Raw genomic sequence first — 14,201 nt, 5'->3', positions numbered from 1 at the left:
ATCCTGGCCTTCGTTATCTATCTCTTTATCTGGTTGTAAAAAAAAAAAAATTTTAAAGAGGCGCAGCGCTGAGCTTTGCAGGGGAAAACGGATTTTTCGTTCAGGCACTGTACGAGACAGTCACGATGACGTCACCAGATCCTGTGGAGATGTCATGAGGAAGATGGCGGCCCCCTTGGTGAGAGTGGCTCTACGGGGGACGGGCCGAAATTTCGGCACCTCTGGTAAATGCATGCGGGAGTAGAGTTTCAAGTGTAAAGCGAATGCGAGCAAAACACTTGGAGTACCTATACCTAATAAGTTACTTGGTTGTAACCGCACAGACGCCAAATAGTGGATGTGTTGCGGTTTATCAATAATTGTAATACTACTAGTAGTAGTACTGTGTAGTATACTCGAATATAAAAAAAAGGGGGTTTCGGTTTATATTCGAGCCTTACTACTACGAAATGTATGCAGCACTGTACATTAAACATGTAAGAGACAATCCCTGCTCAATAGAGCTTACAATCTAAATAAAATAGGACAAACAAGGGTTAGGGAATTTCTAAGAGGGAGCGATAAAACAGATATGGACACATTGCAGGCTTCTCCTCAGGTCTACCTTAAGTCCTGCTGGTCCAGTAGTTAGCCAGGGCAAGAGCTGTCCTGCTATGCTCCTGCCCTATGCAGTCACAGTACTTAAAATGGCTGAGAGTTCCCACAGTAACCTCAGGAGACTGCAGCGAGTTCAATTTATATTCAAGTCAACCTTTTTTTCACCTCTTTTGGGGAAAAAGACTAATTCGGTTTATATTCAAGTATATACAGTAATAATTTCTATAGTGCTGTTAGACTTGTGCTTGTTAAGGCATGTTATAAGATGGGACCTATGCTGTGTTATCATTAACCTAACTGAATTATCTGTGCTGTTTGCATGTATGTGTATTTTATAATTTTTTTTTTTTAATTGACGTGAGGAAATTGTATAGAGTAATGTAACAAAGTCCCAGCAATCATATATTGGGAATGCAGCTCTGTTCAGCTTTGTTTTTCTTCTTTCTTCAGCTTGTTTGCTCTTGCCTCGCAGCAGCTTTTGTTCACACTAGAAAATGTTTAAGATACGGCTACCAAGTCCATCATTCTTAATCAAAGCCTCCTTTATTTCTAGCTGTTCTTTACAGACGGGTAGCCCCACTGGGACCTATGCCCAATGAAGATATTGATGTTAGCAACTTAGAGGCCTTGGAGAAGTATCGCAGTTATGCTCGCTACTTTAAGGCAGCAGAGGAAGAGAGGAAGAAAACCCACTGGTGGAAATCATGCAAGCAATATCTTACAGAGCCTCAAGGTATAGTATGCAGAAACTAGAGGGTGGAGGGAAGCTATAAGTTAATTTCTCTGTAACTAAAAATATTTGACTAGATGTGAGACTTGGGACAGTGCAAGCTAGTGGCTACAGAAGAAATGGATGTGCAAGCAAGACTTTTATCTAACCTTTGCTGAAGCAACCAGGAACTAGGAGAAGGATGATTGGTTGATAAATACTTTCCTTCCCATCTCTCATTTTTTGGAAAGATCACTTAGAAAGTCATTTTTGAATAGCTTGTGAAATTTATGGAGTTGAGATGGGGGAGTTATTAGACCCATGCAAATTGATGCTTGTCTGGTCGGCTGTATCCTTACGAATGCAGACACTCAGAACATTGACAGACTCTTGTGTACAAGATGTACATGTCATCTATTCTAGTGTACTGTACACTTACGAAGGAAATTTTTTTTTAATAAAGTATAATTCTGGAATCTCTCATGGCACACCACTGTGCCGTGATACACAGTTTGAGAGACACTGCCAAAAATCATTCATAACTGCCAACAGAACTGTTTCTATTCCATGAGCCTTTCTAAACCTGTTCTTTGATGTGATTGGCCCTTGAAAACTTAACGGCAAGTAATTTTAGTTTTAGTTTTAATGCAGTAATTATCCTAACTTAAACAACAAAGCAATCAAGGCTTTGTTACAGTTTGGATCTTCTTATCTTTGCAAACTTGTATTTTCAGCTCTGACAGAAATTAAATCGATGGTAGACTGCAGATGATAGATGATGAAATGCTTGTTTGTCAACTATTGAGCCATGTTTTGAGTTAGTTTGCACTCAAAAACAAGCACATCCATCACAATGATTAGTAATTCTGTCTACTTTAGTTTCACCACTGTTACAATTACCCATACATAGCTTAAAGAACTTTAAATGAATAACTCTCAAATTTAATTTTTTGTTTGTTCTAAAATTTTATAATTTCAATTATGTGCCACAAAAAAATTTGCTTCATTTAGGTCTTCTTTTATGAAGCCGTGTTAGCGCTTTAACATGCGTAATAGCGCGTGCTAAACTGCCAGCTGCACTAGACGCTAACGCCAGTATTGAGCTGGCGTTAGTTCTAGCCGCGTAGTGTGGGTTTAGCGCGTGCTAAAAAGCTGCATACACTAAAACCGCTAATGCGGTTTCATAAAAGGAGCCCTTAGTGTGCCAGAGCTAAAAAAAGTTTGAGGGACACTGATTTATGATGTTGCATTGATTGGGAGGGAGGGTAGGGGGGGCACTGTTGTTGCTATTGCTTCTTTCAGCCATGTTTGATATGGTGAGCCATAAGCTACTTTTGCAGCAGTTGTTTTCCTTAGATCAAGGGAGTTGTGTGGCAGTGTTTTGCTTCTTTTGTGGCTGGCCAGTCACAAACTGTGGTGCTGGATAAATATCAATCATATCCTTGAGAGTTGAAGCTGGGGATTCCTCAAAGATCCATTCTGTCTCTCAACTTTATTCAGTATTTGTGAGAGAAGTAGGAGAGTTAGTAAAGTGAGCAGTGTTTATTAGCTATATTTATATGGACAGCGTCCAAATCCTTTGCCCAGTTGTGGTAGGTAGCCAGGAAAAACCGAGTGCTTTAAATTTTTGTCTTCGGGAGTTTTACTGCTGGTTGCAGGTGAATGTATCAAAATCGGAGGAATTGAGGGTGATGCAGCAGGAGGACCAATCCCGTCAGTCAGAGGTTATAGGATAGGCATTTGATGGGCCTATAAAGTAACTAAAAGATTTGGGGTTTTGACTATAAATGTGCAGATGACAGCCTCAGTAAAAAGGTTGCATTAGAAACTGAGAATGATTCAGCAGCTTCAGATGTATTCTTCATTGTTGGATTTAGCAATGAGTACCCAGGCTGTTGTGATCTCTCACCTGGATTGCTGCAATCTGGTGTACCTGCCTGAGTTTGTCCCAGAGGACCATAGGCTGATTTCAGCTGTCTCATGACTGGGGAAAAAGAAGGATCATGTTACCCCTCTCCTGTACTCTTTGCAATCACTGTCTGTAGAGCACAGAATGCAGTGTAAGTTGATGGTGATAACGTTTAACATTTTGAGGGCTCCAGATTAAATGCTGAGAAGGTTGCAGGAGGATCTGCCAAGGAGAGTTTTACAGCCTGTAAATCAGGGCTGTTCTGGAATGTTGTACCAAAAGGACTTTGTAGGGTTTTCATAAGAGCTTGAAAGCATGTTTTCTTTTATTAATTGGAGTACAAGGAGATTATGGGTATTGTTGCTTATGTGTGTATGTAAATCACTTTGGATCTGTTGACAAAATTTGATTAAATAAAATAATTCACATGAATGAAAAATGCATTGTATGTACAAGAGCATGCAGCAGATTCCTGATCTGTTTATGATATTTGAACTTTCATTCCAGAGCATTTATTTTCTTTGCAATTCCATCTTTCTTGCTATGAAATTGAAGGGGTAAGAAAGTGGCAGTCATTGCCCAGCAGTGATACCTACTGGTTGTATTCTGGATGCATATGTCCCAGGTTCTGACTGAGGATTATTGCACTGGCTAAGTTAGATTGGTATTTTTTTCGGGGGGAGGTGGGGGTGGCAGGAGTGGAGGCAAGATAGTTTGGTGGCAATATTTTGTGCTGCTGTTTTGGATACATAAATTTGCTGCTACATTAATGTTTACAGCCCACAGGAGGGAGGAAATGCCAGCCATTGTGATACCTAGTAGCCAGACGGGTGGATGTATCCACGGAAGCTGTAGTTTGTGGCCTCTGACTGAGAGCTGCTAACAGTAGTTTACGTAGAAGGAATGGGGAAAGAACAGCAGGGAGTTCTAAATGGTGCCATAGCCCAGCAGAAGCTAGGCTCAGTTGATCTAGAAGCCCAAAGAAGCAGGAGGAAACTACCAGGCCATCAGTATAAATAAAATCAGCATTACAGATATCTCTGAAAAGGGGACTAATATAAAAAAATCTGTCACAAATTAATTGTTTGATTAACTAAAGGTCAATCATATGGCTTGTGCTTTATTGATGTAGAAATTTCAGTCTCTCTCGCTACAATGACACATTTCTCCACTTCCCAGTTAAGGTCTCTGTTCACAGGAGATATTTTTTTTCCCCAGCTATATAATAGAATCATAACTGTTTAGACCTAAATGTTCTACAAATCTTTTAGCACACAGCTAATTAAATTATCCTGGTGGGATAATTGATTACATAGTACTTCCCATAGAGATATATCTAGAGCAGGATCCTCACAGCTGCAGTTTAATCCATACCACTAATCGTTCATAGCAATCCAGCACTTGAATTCAACAGTTGCCATTATAAAGTTTTAAAAAAACACAAAAAAACAAATCCCCTCTGGTTCACCTCATAACAAGTTTCAGTTTTTATTACGGAACATTATATACCAATCAGGGCTGAAGCTGTCAGAGAGGTTCACAAATACTTCTCAGAGTGGGCAAATTATAGAATTATAAAGGGGGAAAAAAAGGAGTTAAGAAGCAGATTAGAAGATGCACAAGAGAGAGTAGGAACTCTATTAAATAATAGGAAAGTTAGGCATTGGAGAAAAACAAGATACTTGTGTCAAAGTGCTGCCGTCCAGGTCGTTACAGCTGTTTGACTAGAAATATGAAGAGAGGTGGGAGAGGGGAGTGTCACCAGTCTCAGTATGCATTGCGAAAAAGAAAGGTCTTGAGCGAATTACGGAAATCAGCAAAAGGTTGTAGGGATTTGATTTTTCGAGGCAGGGAGTTCCAAAGCGAAGGGTCAGTGACACTGAAGATTTTAGAGCAAGCAGAGTCAAGGCGTATGTGGTGAAGGGATGGTATATTGAGGAGATTCAGTTGTGAAGTTCTGGAGAGTGAGTATGGAACTAAATATCGAGAGAGATAGAGTGGGATCCCGGAATCAAGTGTCTTATGTATTAGGGAAAGAATTTTGAAAGTTATCTGGTGGAGCCAATATTCTTGCCTGAGGAGGGGAGTCACATAATCATATTTCTTGGAACCTGTAATCTGTTTGATAGCAGTGTTATGAACTAGTTGTAATTTTATGTTTTTGTATCTTTTTTCAGGGTGGACTGGGTTACAGTATGAATTTACAATTACATGTGGCCACATTTCATGCTTCTCCCATCTGTTGTTTCATCCCTTAGATGAAGAGGAGAAGATTGACATTGGTTTACCATACTATAGGCCATCGAGGTCAAAAGTAATGAAGGAACGCAAACAGATAATGAAACAAAATCATCAGAATGCGGAGCTGGAGAGAACGGCCCGTCTCAGGACATGTAGGTAGTTTGAAGGTTGTTGCATGTCGTTCTGTCAGACAGATTCTTTGCCTTGAGACCTTATGTACCGTATTTTTTGCTCCATAAGATGCACTTTTTTCCCACCCAAAAGTGGGTAGAAATTTCGGTGCGTCTTATAGAAGCAAAGGTGCAAAATTTGAATCCCCCACACAGCTGCAACACCCCCTCCCCCACCATGCACCAGCCGCACCACCTTGTTAAACATCGCCTACCGGCCCCCCCGTACAATTGCAAAACACCCCCCCGTGCCGCACCAGCTTTCAGCACTGCTCGCCGCCACCCCCCCCGTACAATTCCAAAAGATCCCCCCGCACCGCAGCCGCACTACCTTTTTTTAAAACAAGCCCCCCCCCCCGCTGCTGTCATCGCCACCGCCGCCAAACTTTTTTCCAAGCCTAGTGGTCCAGCGTACGGCTCTGTATTTCCCAGCAGCAGGCACACGAGTGCAGTGGTCAGGGCCAAGCTTTATACACTCCCGCTTGGGCCCGATCCGCTTTCCGAATGACTGGCTACAGTTCTTGCGAGACTCACATCGGCACCACAGAGTTTCCCTTGCTGCAATAGCCTCAATTATCCCTGAAATCGGTTCATAGACAACGGCGCGAAAGACAAAAGTGTGCGCCGACAATTGAGCGCAGCGCGCGCCGCCGCACCGCTCTAAATTACAGTTTTTAGGGGCTCCGACGGGGGATTTTGTTGGGGAACCCCCCCAGTTTACTTAATAGACATCACGCTGGCGTTATGGGGGGTTTGTAGCCCTCCACATTTTACTGTAAACTGAACTTTTTCCCTAAAAACAGGGAAAAAGTGAAGTTTTCAGTAAAATGTGGGGGGTTACAATCCCCCACATCCCCCACAACGCGGCGCGATGTCTATTAAGTAAAGTAAAAACAGTAATTTAGAGCGGTGCGCGCTGCGCTCAATTGTCTGTGCGCGCCTTTGTCCCGGCGCGCTTTTGACCTGACGCCCTGAAATCTCTTCCAAATTACTTTTGGCATAGGACACTGCAATAAATTCATTACAGAATATTCTTTTGACGCCACAGAGTATGCATCCTAATGACAAAATTAAGTAATATTGTCTTTGGGATAAACTTAGTAAAGTTTATCAAAAATCAAAATCAGTGAGCCAGTAAGTGGATGGATTTGCACTGTGTCGGAACTTTTTCGGGCTGCTGTCATGCAAAACATTAATACAATACAGTTAATTAAGAGCTGTTGATAGTGTGTGGATGACAAGTTCAAATTTTGATTCACATAACAAGGAGATATGAGATCAGTCTCCTTGGGACTTATGCTGAGGCATGTCACGCTGTTGATTAGAAATGGAAATTCTTAACAGCTTGATGCTAAATATTTTGTTGTTGTTGAAATCGCATATTATCTTGTTCCAGCTACAAAGGGGAAAGGTTTGGGGTCATTAGGCTGGGTGGGTTCAGAAGGTTTAAACATAAAATTCTATTTTATCTTATTTTTGTTGTATGATTGCTGTTTTCTACTAGTTTGCAACTATCATAAAATAATTTTTATTGCTGTTTCAGGGTTGATTCCACTTGATGAAGTGAAAGCAGAGTGGGAGAGAACCAGAGGGCCGTACCAAGTGCAGCGAATTGCTGAACATTATGGAATATACCGTGACCTGTTTAATGGAGCCTTTTTTGTTCCATACATCATTCTACGGGTTGCATATAGCCAAAATGAGGAACTTGTCATGCCAGTCTATCATGGAAATGTGGTGACTGCTTCTGAGGTAGGTGGGTAGCCTGTCGTTAAGGCCTCATGGAGCCAAACAAGGTGCAACCTTTTTCTGACCTCCTCCCCACGAACGCACATACATGTTTTCATAAACCTGTTTGCTATCCATCATTCCAACAGTCCTAGGTAAGGATCCAAAGACCTCTAGAACCTGACATACTGTTCATGGGAATGGGATTGGATATACCATCTTTCTGTAACTACAATCAATCATTTTACATATTATATACAGGTATTTATTTTGTACCTGGGGTATTGGAGAGTTTGGTAACTTGCCTAGAGTTAGAAGGAGCTGCGGTGGGAATTGAACCCAATTCCCTTAGCTCTTAGCGCATCACACTGACCATTAAGTTACTCCTCCACGTCTAGCCAATAGGTGTCTATCCATTAATGACTGGATCTCCTGTCTTTCTTCGTTGCTTCCTCAGTTTCAACCTGCCTGCCAGATTACAATGATTAGGAAGACCGAAGCATGAAGCTTTCTAGTTCACAGTTTTGGGATATTATGATAATACAGAGCACTTAGACAATTGCAAACATTCTAGATGTTAACATGATACTTTTATTTGGTACTTAGGCTTCATCTCCTCCTCGTGTGATGTATGAAGCAGAGGAAGGTTCCCTGTGGACCCTGCTGCTTACTAACCCAGGTGCGTGACCTAAAATTTGCTGTAGGTTCATGTTGCAGGTGTGCCAGTGGTTGTGCCAGTACTGCAGTGGGTGAGGGGTTCTTTTGGCAGATAATTCTTAAATAGTGCTAAAAAAAGGCGTTTACAGAAAATATGGAAGGTACTGATTTACTAGGGAAACAATTTGGCAGTGTTCTTTCATGCCTGTCCCAGACCTCAGAGACACACCTAACTAAACTGGTTTTACAACTAAAATAAATATGTATAAAATAGATTTATAGATATTGGAACCTTGTGTATACAAATTAGGGACATGCAGAGGAAAAATGTGGGCTAGTTTTTGGATTTCTGGCCTATTTTCCTGATTATTTGAGGCAATTGTTTGGTTCATTTCACACATTTGTACTAATAGAAAGATTTTAAGAGACACAGATCAGCTTTACATGCATTCATATGTGTGAGCTAAGGCCCCCCTTTTATTAAACCGCACTAGCAGTTTTTAGCACCAGGAGCCGTGCTGAATGCCCTGCGTTGCTCCTGACGCTCATAGAGTTCCTATGAGCATCGGGAGCAGTGTGCAGCATTCAGCAAGGCTCCCTGTGCTACAAAACTGCTAGTGCGGTTTAATAAAAGGGGGTCTAATTGTTTTAAGGTGAAACTAGCCAATAGCACCTGTACAACTGGTAAGCTGACATTAGCAGCGTGGTGGAAACAAACAACTACACCAACAAAGTATTAACAAAACTTGATTTTATTTGCTTAATGTCCAAATTTGCAGCTATGAAAACTAGGAGAATAAATGTTATTCCTTAAAATCTGGGACATATATATTAATTGGAAAGATCGGCAGACAGCAAGAAGCATCTTGGGAAACTCTTCCTAAACAACTATTGTGCTAGGACAATGCATAAACAGAACATTGAGATGAGTTGCCATAATTGGGAGGGTGGAATTACTGAAGAGATTTCCAGATGTGTAGCATGCTAGGACATGTGATATGTATTATATTGTATATTAGATGGTTTTCAGTTATTCACTGTTGGGTGCAGAGTACTATATGTAAATCAAGATTTTTGTCTGGAGATTTTTTCCTAATGCTTAAGTAAATGACATTTCCCCCCCCCCCCCCCAAAAAAAAAAAAAATTGTTTAGAGTGTATTAACAAATGCACGTAATTCATATTTATCTCTTGTGTCTTCATTGTGAATATTCTGCCGCAGAACAAGGAAGCCAGTGCTCTAGCCCTTTGGCTGTTTGCTTTCTCCTTGACTTGGCCTCTGTTTTGCTGTTTGCATCAGTAAAGAAGTCTCAGGCTGTTTCCATCTTAAAAGCAGCACAGGCCTTAGTTACTGAATGGTGCCCTTGGCTCTCATATGAGCCACAGTTTTTTTAAAATGTTATTTGAACCCAATCGACCTAATTCACTTCAGGCAAGACAGGTTACATTGGTGTCTGCTACTTAACCAAAGGAGCGCAAAGTTTCTACATTTCCTAATAGTTACTCTTATGACAAGAAGAAAGGAGAAACCCTGAATCTAGGACAGTGCGTTTTGAAAGATCAGCATTGTTTTGAGTCAGACAAGGAAAGCACGGATGTTCTGTGTCCCCTATGAATACACTCATGCAGGATGCCACATGGCAACTTCCTTCTTTCCACAGATGGACACTTGCGAGAAACAGAGGCAGAGTATGTGCATTGGCTGGTGTGAGTATGCTGCCTCTGGGATTGAATTTATCCTCTTGCTTTACTAGTATGTTATCCAGTTACCTTGGTGAAAAGTTGCAGAAGTGAGCTAAAACCCTGGAAAGTAAAGTCTGTGCTTTTGCTTTCTAGAGGGAACATCCCTGGGAATCAGGTGGCCTCTGGAGAGGAGGTTTGCCATTACTTCCCCCCATTTCCTGCAAAAGGTACAGGATACCACCGTCACATCTTCATCCTTTTCAAGCAGAACAGGCCGATAGACTTTGGAACAGACCTCAGGCCAGTCCCGTGGTAAGTTAGCCTCCCTCAATTGTGAGGAGAGGTGCCTATCAGATTCTCAAGTGCTTTATCACTGGTGAAATTGGGAAGAACAAGTTAAACCCCCATCACTTACAGCCCATTGTTCTGGAGCCTGCTGTCGCTTGTAACCTGGGAACTAACATGACTGGCCTTGTATCCTTGAGTTTAGAAAAGCCTGTAACCTGTCCTGAAAAAAAAAATTGGGGGAGGAACACTGAATATGGATTTGGATAGATTTTGGTTTTAGTTTACACCTTTGTCAATTTAAGGCAGGGATCTCAAAATCCCTCATTGAGGGCCGCAATCCAATCGGGTTTCCAGGATTTCCCCAATGAATATGCATTGAAAGCAGTGTATGCACATAGATCTCATGCATATTCATTGCGGAAATCCTGAAAACCCGACTGGATTGCGGCCCTCAAGGAGGGACTTTGAGACCCCTGGTTTAAGGTGACTTATATTCATATACAATAGATGTTTCCCTGTCCCTGGAGGGCTTATAATCTAATCATTGTACCAGGGACAATGAGGGTTGAGTGACTTGCCCAGGATCACAAGGAGCCACAATGGGATTTTAACTCTGGCTTCCCTGGTTGTCAACCTACCGCCCTAACCGTTAAGGCTGCTCCTCCTCTCCAATCAGAGCCAAAATAATAAAACCAGAGAAAATAAAAAGCCCTTTTCATTTCAAAATGCTAAGAGCATGACAAGTGGATTCTCCTAGTGGCTGTTTTGATTTCTTGTGTTCACTACAAAGTCTCCACAATAGAACTGCCTTTGTAACCCTGACACTGCTTGCAGGGCTGATGGACACACCTGCCCTTGGCGTTATTTTGTCTTTGTTGTGCCTGCAGCTCTCAGTGACATGCCCTATAGTAATCTATCATCTTTTTCTCTTTTCAGTCACAGCCTTAAGATGAGAACGTTCAAGACAATAGATTTTTACCGAAAGCATGAGGATCACATGACTCCAGCGGGACTGGCCTTTTTCCAGTGCAAATGGGAGGCGTCTGTGACACAGGTCTATCACCACCTCCTTGGTAAGGAAGTGTGAGATCTTCTGTGACAATTGAGAACACATGCCAGAGCAAACAATGTTCAGGGCAGGGTTCATATTGGGGGGGGGGAGAGAGAGAGAGAAAGAAAGAAAAATGCATGCAAGTCATATTGCTGAGGTATTGAAGATGTAAACGGTTCTGGGAATACAATGAGCATATAATTCTCCCTGAGGATGTTTGATATGTGCTTTTGAGAGCTGGCGTCTTGTGTAGGGTAGTTAGCATAGGAGCAAGTCTCAAGCTTTCTGATTTTGAAGCCTCGAGTCGTCTTGATTGTCTGATTCTTTCACCATGATGAGCAGAGTGAAAGCAAAGCACTAAAAAAAATAAAAAGTTTGAATGGAAGTCTGATGTGCCAAAATTCTAATGTTGGAAAGAGGGTATTGTATAGTAAAGAAATGGAATTGAATGTGCTGGACAGGCCCCATCTTTCTTGTGCCTCACCTTTTATCCAGTAGCAGCAGGCTTTGTACTTGTTTCACCTATACATTTACCCTAGAACAGAATCTTATATCTGCATTTCAGCCTTTATGTGATGCAGCAACAGAAAGTGTGCTTACTTAGGTATTACTGTTCGGCAGTCTGCTGCATGCAGTTTCACTCATGTGACAGCCACACAATAGATAATACTTAAAAAGATTACCTTCTAAGCTTGCTGTATCAAGATTTGTACAGGAAAGACTTGGCAAAACAGTCCTGTCATGGTAAGACTAATTTCTCCACCTACCCATAAAAGATTGTGAGTGTCTCTATATCAGTAAAAGGGAGGCCCAGTTCTTGGGAAAGATGGTATCTTTTTATGGGGGGCCACTTGTGGGCAATCATTTGATTTTAAAATCTGTACTGTTGCTGCTTCTTTCCTTTTAGATATGAAAGAGCCAGTGTTTGAATTTGAACGACCTCCTGTTTATCATCCACCACAGAAGAAGTATCCCCATCTCCAACCCCTGAGATACTTGGACAGATATCGGGACAGTGATGAGCCCACCTATGGCATCTACTGAGGGTGTGGCCCAAGGATCAGGCATAGGAATTATCAACAAATTCTAGTATTCTGTACTAAATTCTTTCAGGACTGGGGAGAATCATCATTTCTGTGAAGTGCAAATTGTTTTCCATCTTCATTAGTATTCTCCCTTTTCAGTAATTAGCTATTAAAATATTGATGGCTAGTAGTAACCTTACCCCTACATTGCACTCTTTCAACATTTTACAGAAATTATACGAAGGTTCCAGAAGCAAAACCAATATAGTTGTGTATTTATTGGCATGAGAAGAGTTTCAAGTTTATTCAGAAATTTATAAACCGCCCAATCAACCTTCTAGGTGGTGAACATTATGTTAAAAACGTATATGGGGTAAGTATGCATCCTTTGGAAACAACAGTCATAATTCAAAACATTAAAAACAATTCAAAAAACAAACAGAAACAAGAGGGAGGAAGGACAGAACTACAATTTATCAAGTAAGAAAGAGAACATATAGGGAAAGAACAAAAGGGAGGGTGTGAAAACACTTAAATCTGATAGCATAAAATAGAAAGTAGTAAAATAACCATTAAAATCTTCCTGAAACAGCCAAGTCTTAACTCAGTCCTTCTACACCAGCATTCTTCAATGCAAGGGTTGAGGGTCAGTGGCTGGGCACATTCATACTCTGATTCTTATTGACCCAAGTATAGGATAATGAAGCTATTGTGACATCACTGATGAGTTTGGCTTAGGCATTGGTGGAATGAGGCTTTATGACATCACAGTCTCAGCTCTGGAATGTTGCTACTCTTTGGGTTCCTGCCAGGTACTTGTGACCTGGGTTGGCCACTGCTGGAAACAGGATACTGGGCTTGATGAACTTTCAGTCTGTCCCAGTAAGGCACAGGTGTTGAAGTCGGTCCTCGAGGGCCGCAATCCAGTCGGGTTTTCAGAATTTCCCCAATGAATATGCATTGAAAGCAGTGCATGCACATAGATCTCATGCATATTCTTTGGGGAAATCTTGAAAACCCGACTGGATTGCGGCCTTCGAGGACCGACTTCGACACCCCTGCAGTAAGGCAATGCTTATGATCTTATGTTCTAACAATCCCGTGTCATTCTTTAGTGTCCATCTCAACCTCAGTCCTTCTACACCAGCATTCTTCAATGCAAGGCTTGAGGGTCAGTGGCTGTGCCCATTCATACTCTGATTCTTATGTGAGCCAAGAATAGGATAATGAAGCCATTGTGACATCACTGATGAAGTTGGCTCATAGGCATTGGTGGAATGAGGTATTATGACATCACTATATCTACTCTGGACACCAGAGACTATCTCGTCCTCAGTCCTTCAACACCAGCATTCTTCAATGCAAGGCTTGAGGGTCAATGGTTGTGCCCATTCATACTCTGACTATTCCTGCTGTCCTTAAAGAATGACATGGTGATGATTTCCCTTGGTTAACCACAGGAACAGGGACAAATTCTGTTCTTGTGTCATTCTCTCTTTATGAAATACATAAATACCCCAGTCCTAAAATGGAAGCGGGTGGCCATCTATACAGTGTGGAAGCTGTCACCAAATACAATTGCTTATATAAATAAGCTGGAAGACTGATAAGTAATAGGGACCCTTTTGTGACAGACCTCATTCCCATACATGATAATCCGATGTTTGAACCAGGCACAGATAACCTTTTAAAGTATGAGAGTAGGGATATCATTGTTGGACTGTTGGAGCATCATCTTAATGGAAACAGAGAGGCTGAAATCGTTGGATGAGCTATAGCCTTGTTTGGGTCAACGCTTGGGGGGGGGGGGGGGACTGGTTTGCTCACTGTCAAATTCAACACTTTAGGCCCTTTTCCAGTTGGAGAAGGTGAAAGATTTTAGAATAGTAAAACAGCGTTGGGAACAGGATTTAGGGAAGAGTTTAGGCACTTGGATAATGTTAAATAATATCAAAAGTATGTGGTCTAACTGAAAAACAAGCATAAAGTAGAAATGGAAGTTGCTTACCTGTAACGGTAGTTCTTGGACAGATGATCTTATAGCCACACAAGGTAGTGACGTCTCCGTTAGCTTGCACTAGCGAAGATCTACAGAGCTGGGGGTGGGAGGGATGGCGTGGTTGTGGCGGAGAGGAGCCGGTGCT

At 41.6% G+C, this 14,201-nt stretch overlaps 1 protein-coding gene across 2 annotated transcripts; it reads left to right on the top strand.

Moving 5' to 3' along the window:
* Nucleotides 1–18: 18 nt before the first annotated feature.
* On the top strand, nt 19–12,672 carry MRPL38 (mitochondrial ribosomal protein L38). 2 transcript variants are annotated; one of them, XM_033960287.1, is made up of 9 exons: nt 19–224; nt 1,151–1,330; nt 5,474–5,608; nt 7,170–7,378; nt 7,961–8,033; nt 9,672–9,717; nt 9,847–10,005; nt 10,918–11,054; nt 11,940–12,672. In XM_033960287.1, exons 1-9 carry the CDS (start codon nt 155–157, stop codon nt 12,074–12,076), a joined length of 1,146 nt encoding a protein of 381 aa, XP_033816178.1. In that variant the 5' UTR covers nt 19–154; the 3' UTR covers nt 12,077–12,672. The 2 variants fall into 2 exon arrangements, with proteins under 2 accessions (XP_033816178.1, XP_033816179.1); XM_033960288.1 differs by having other exon boundaries at nt 40–178; nt 11,940–12,671.
* Nucleotides 12,673–14,201: the final 1,529 nt, after the last annotated feature.

This window comes from Geotrypetes seraphini, chromosome 10 (genome assembly GCF_902459505.1).
Source record: "Geotrypetes seraphini chromosome 10, aGeoSer1.1, whole genome shotgun sequence".
In the NCBI taxonomy this organism is placed as follows: Eukaryota; Metazoa; Chordata; class Amphibia; order Gymnophiona; family Dermophiidae; genus Geotrypetes; species Geotrypetes seraphini.
The sequence above is the reverse complement of the archived record's forward strand: the minus strand, read 5'-3'. Positions and strand labels throughout refer to the sequence as shown.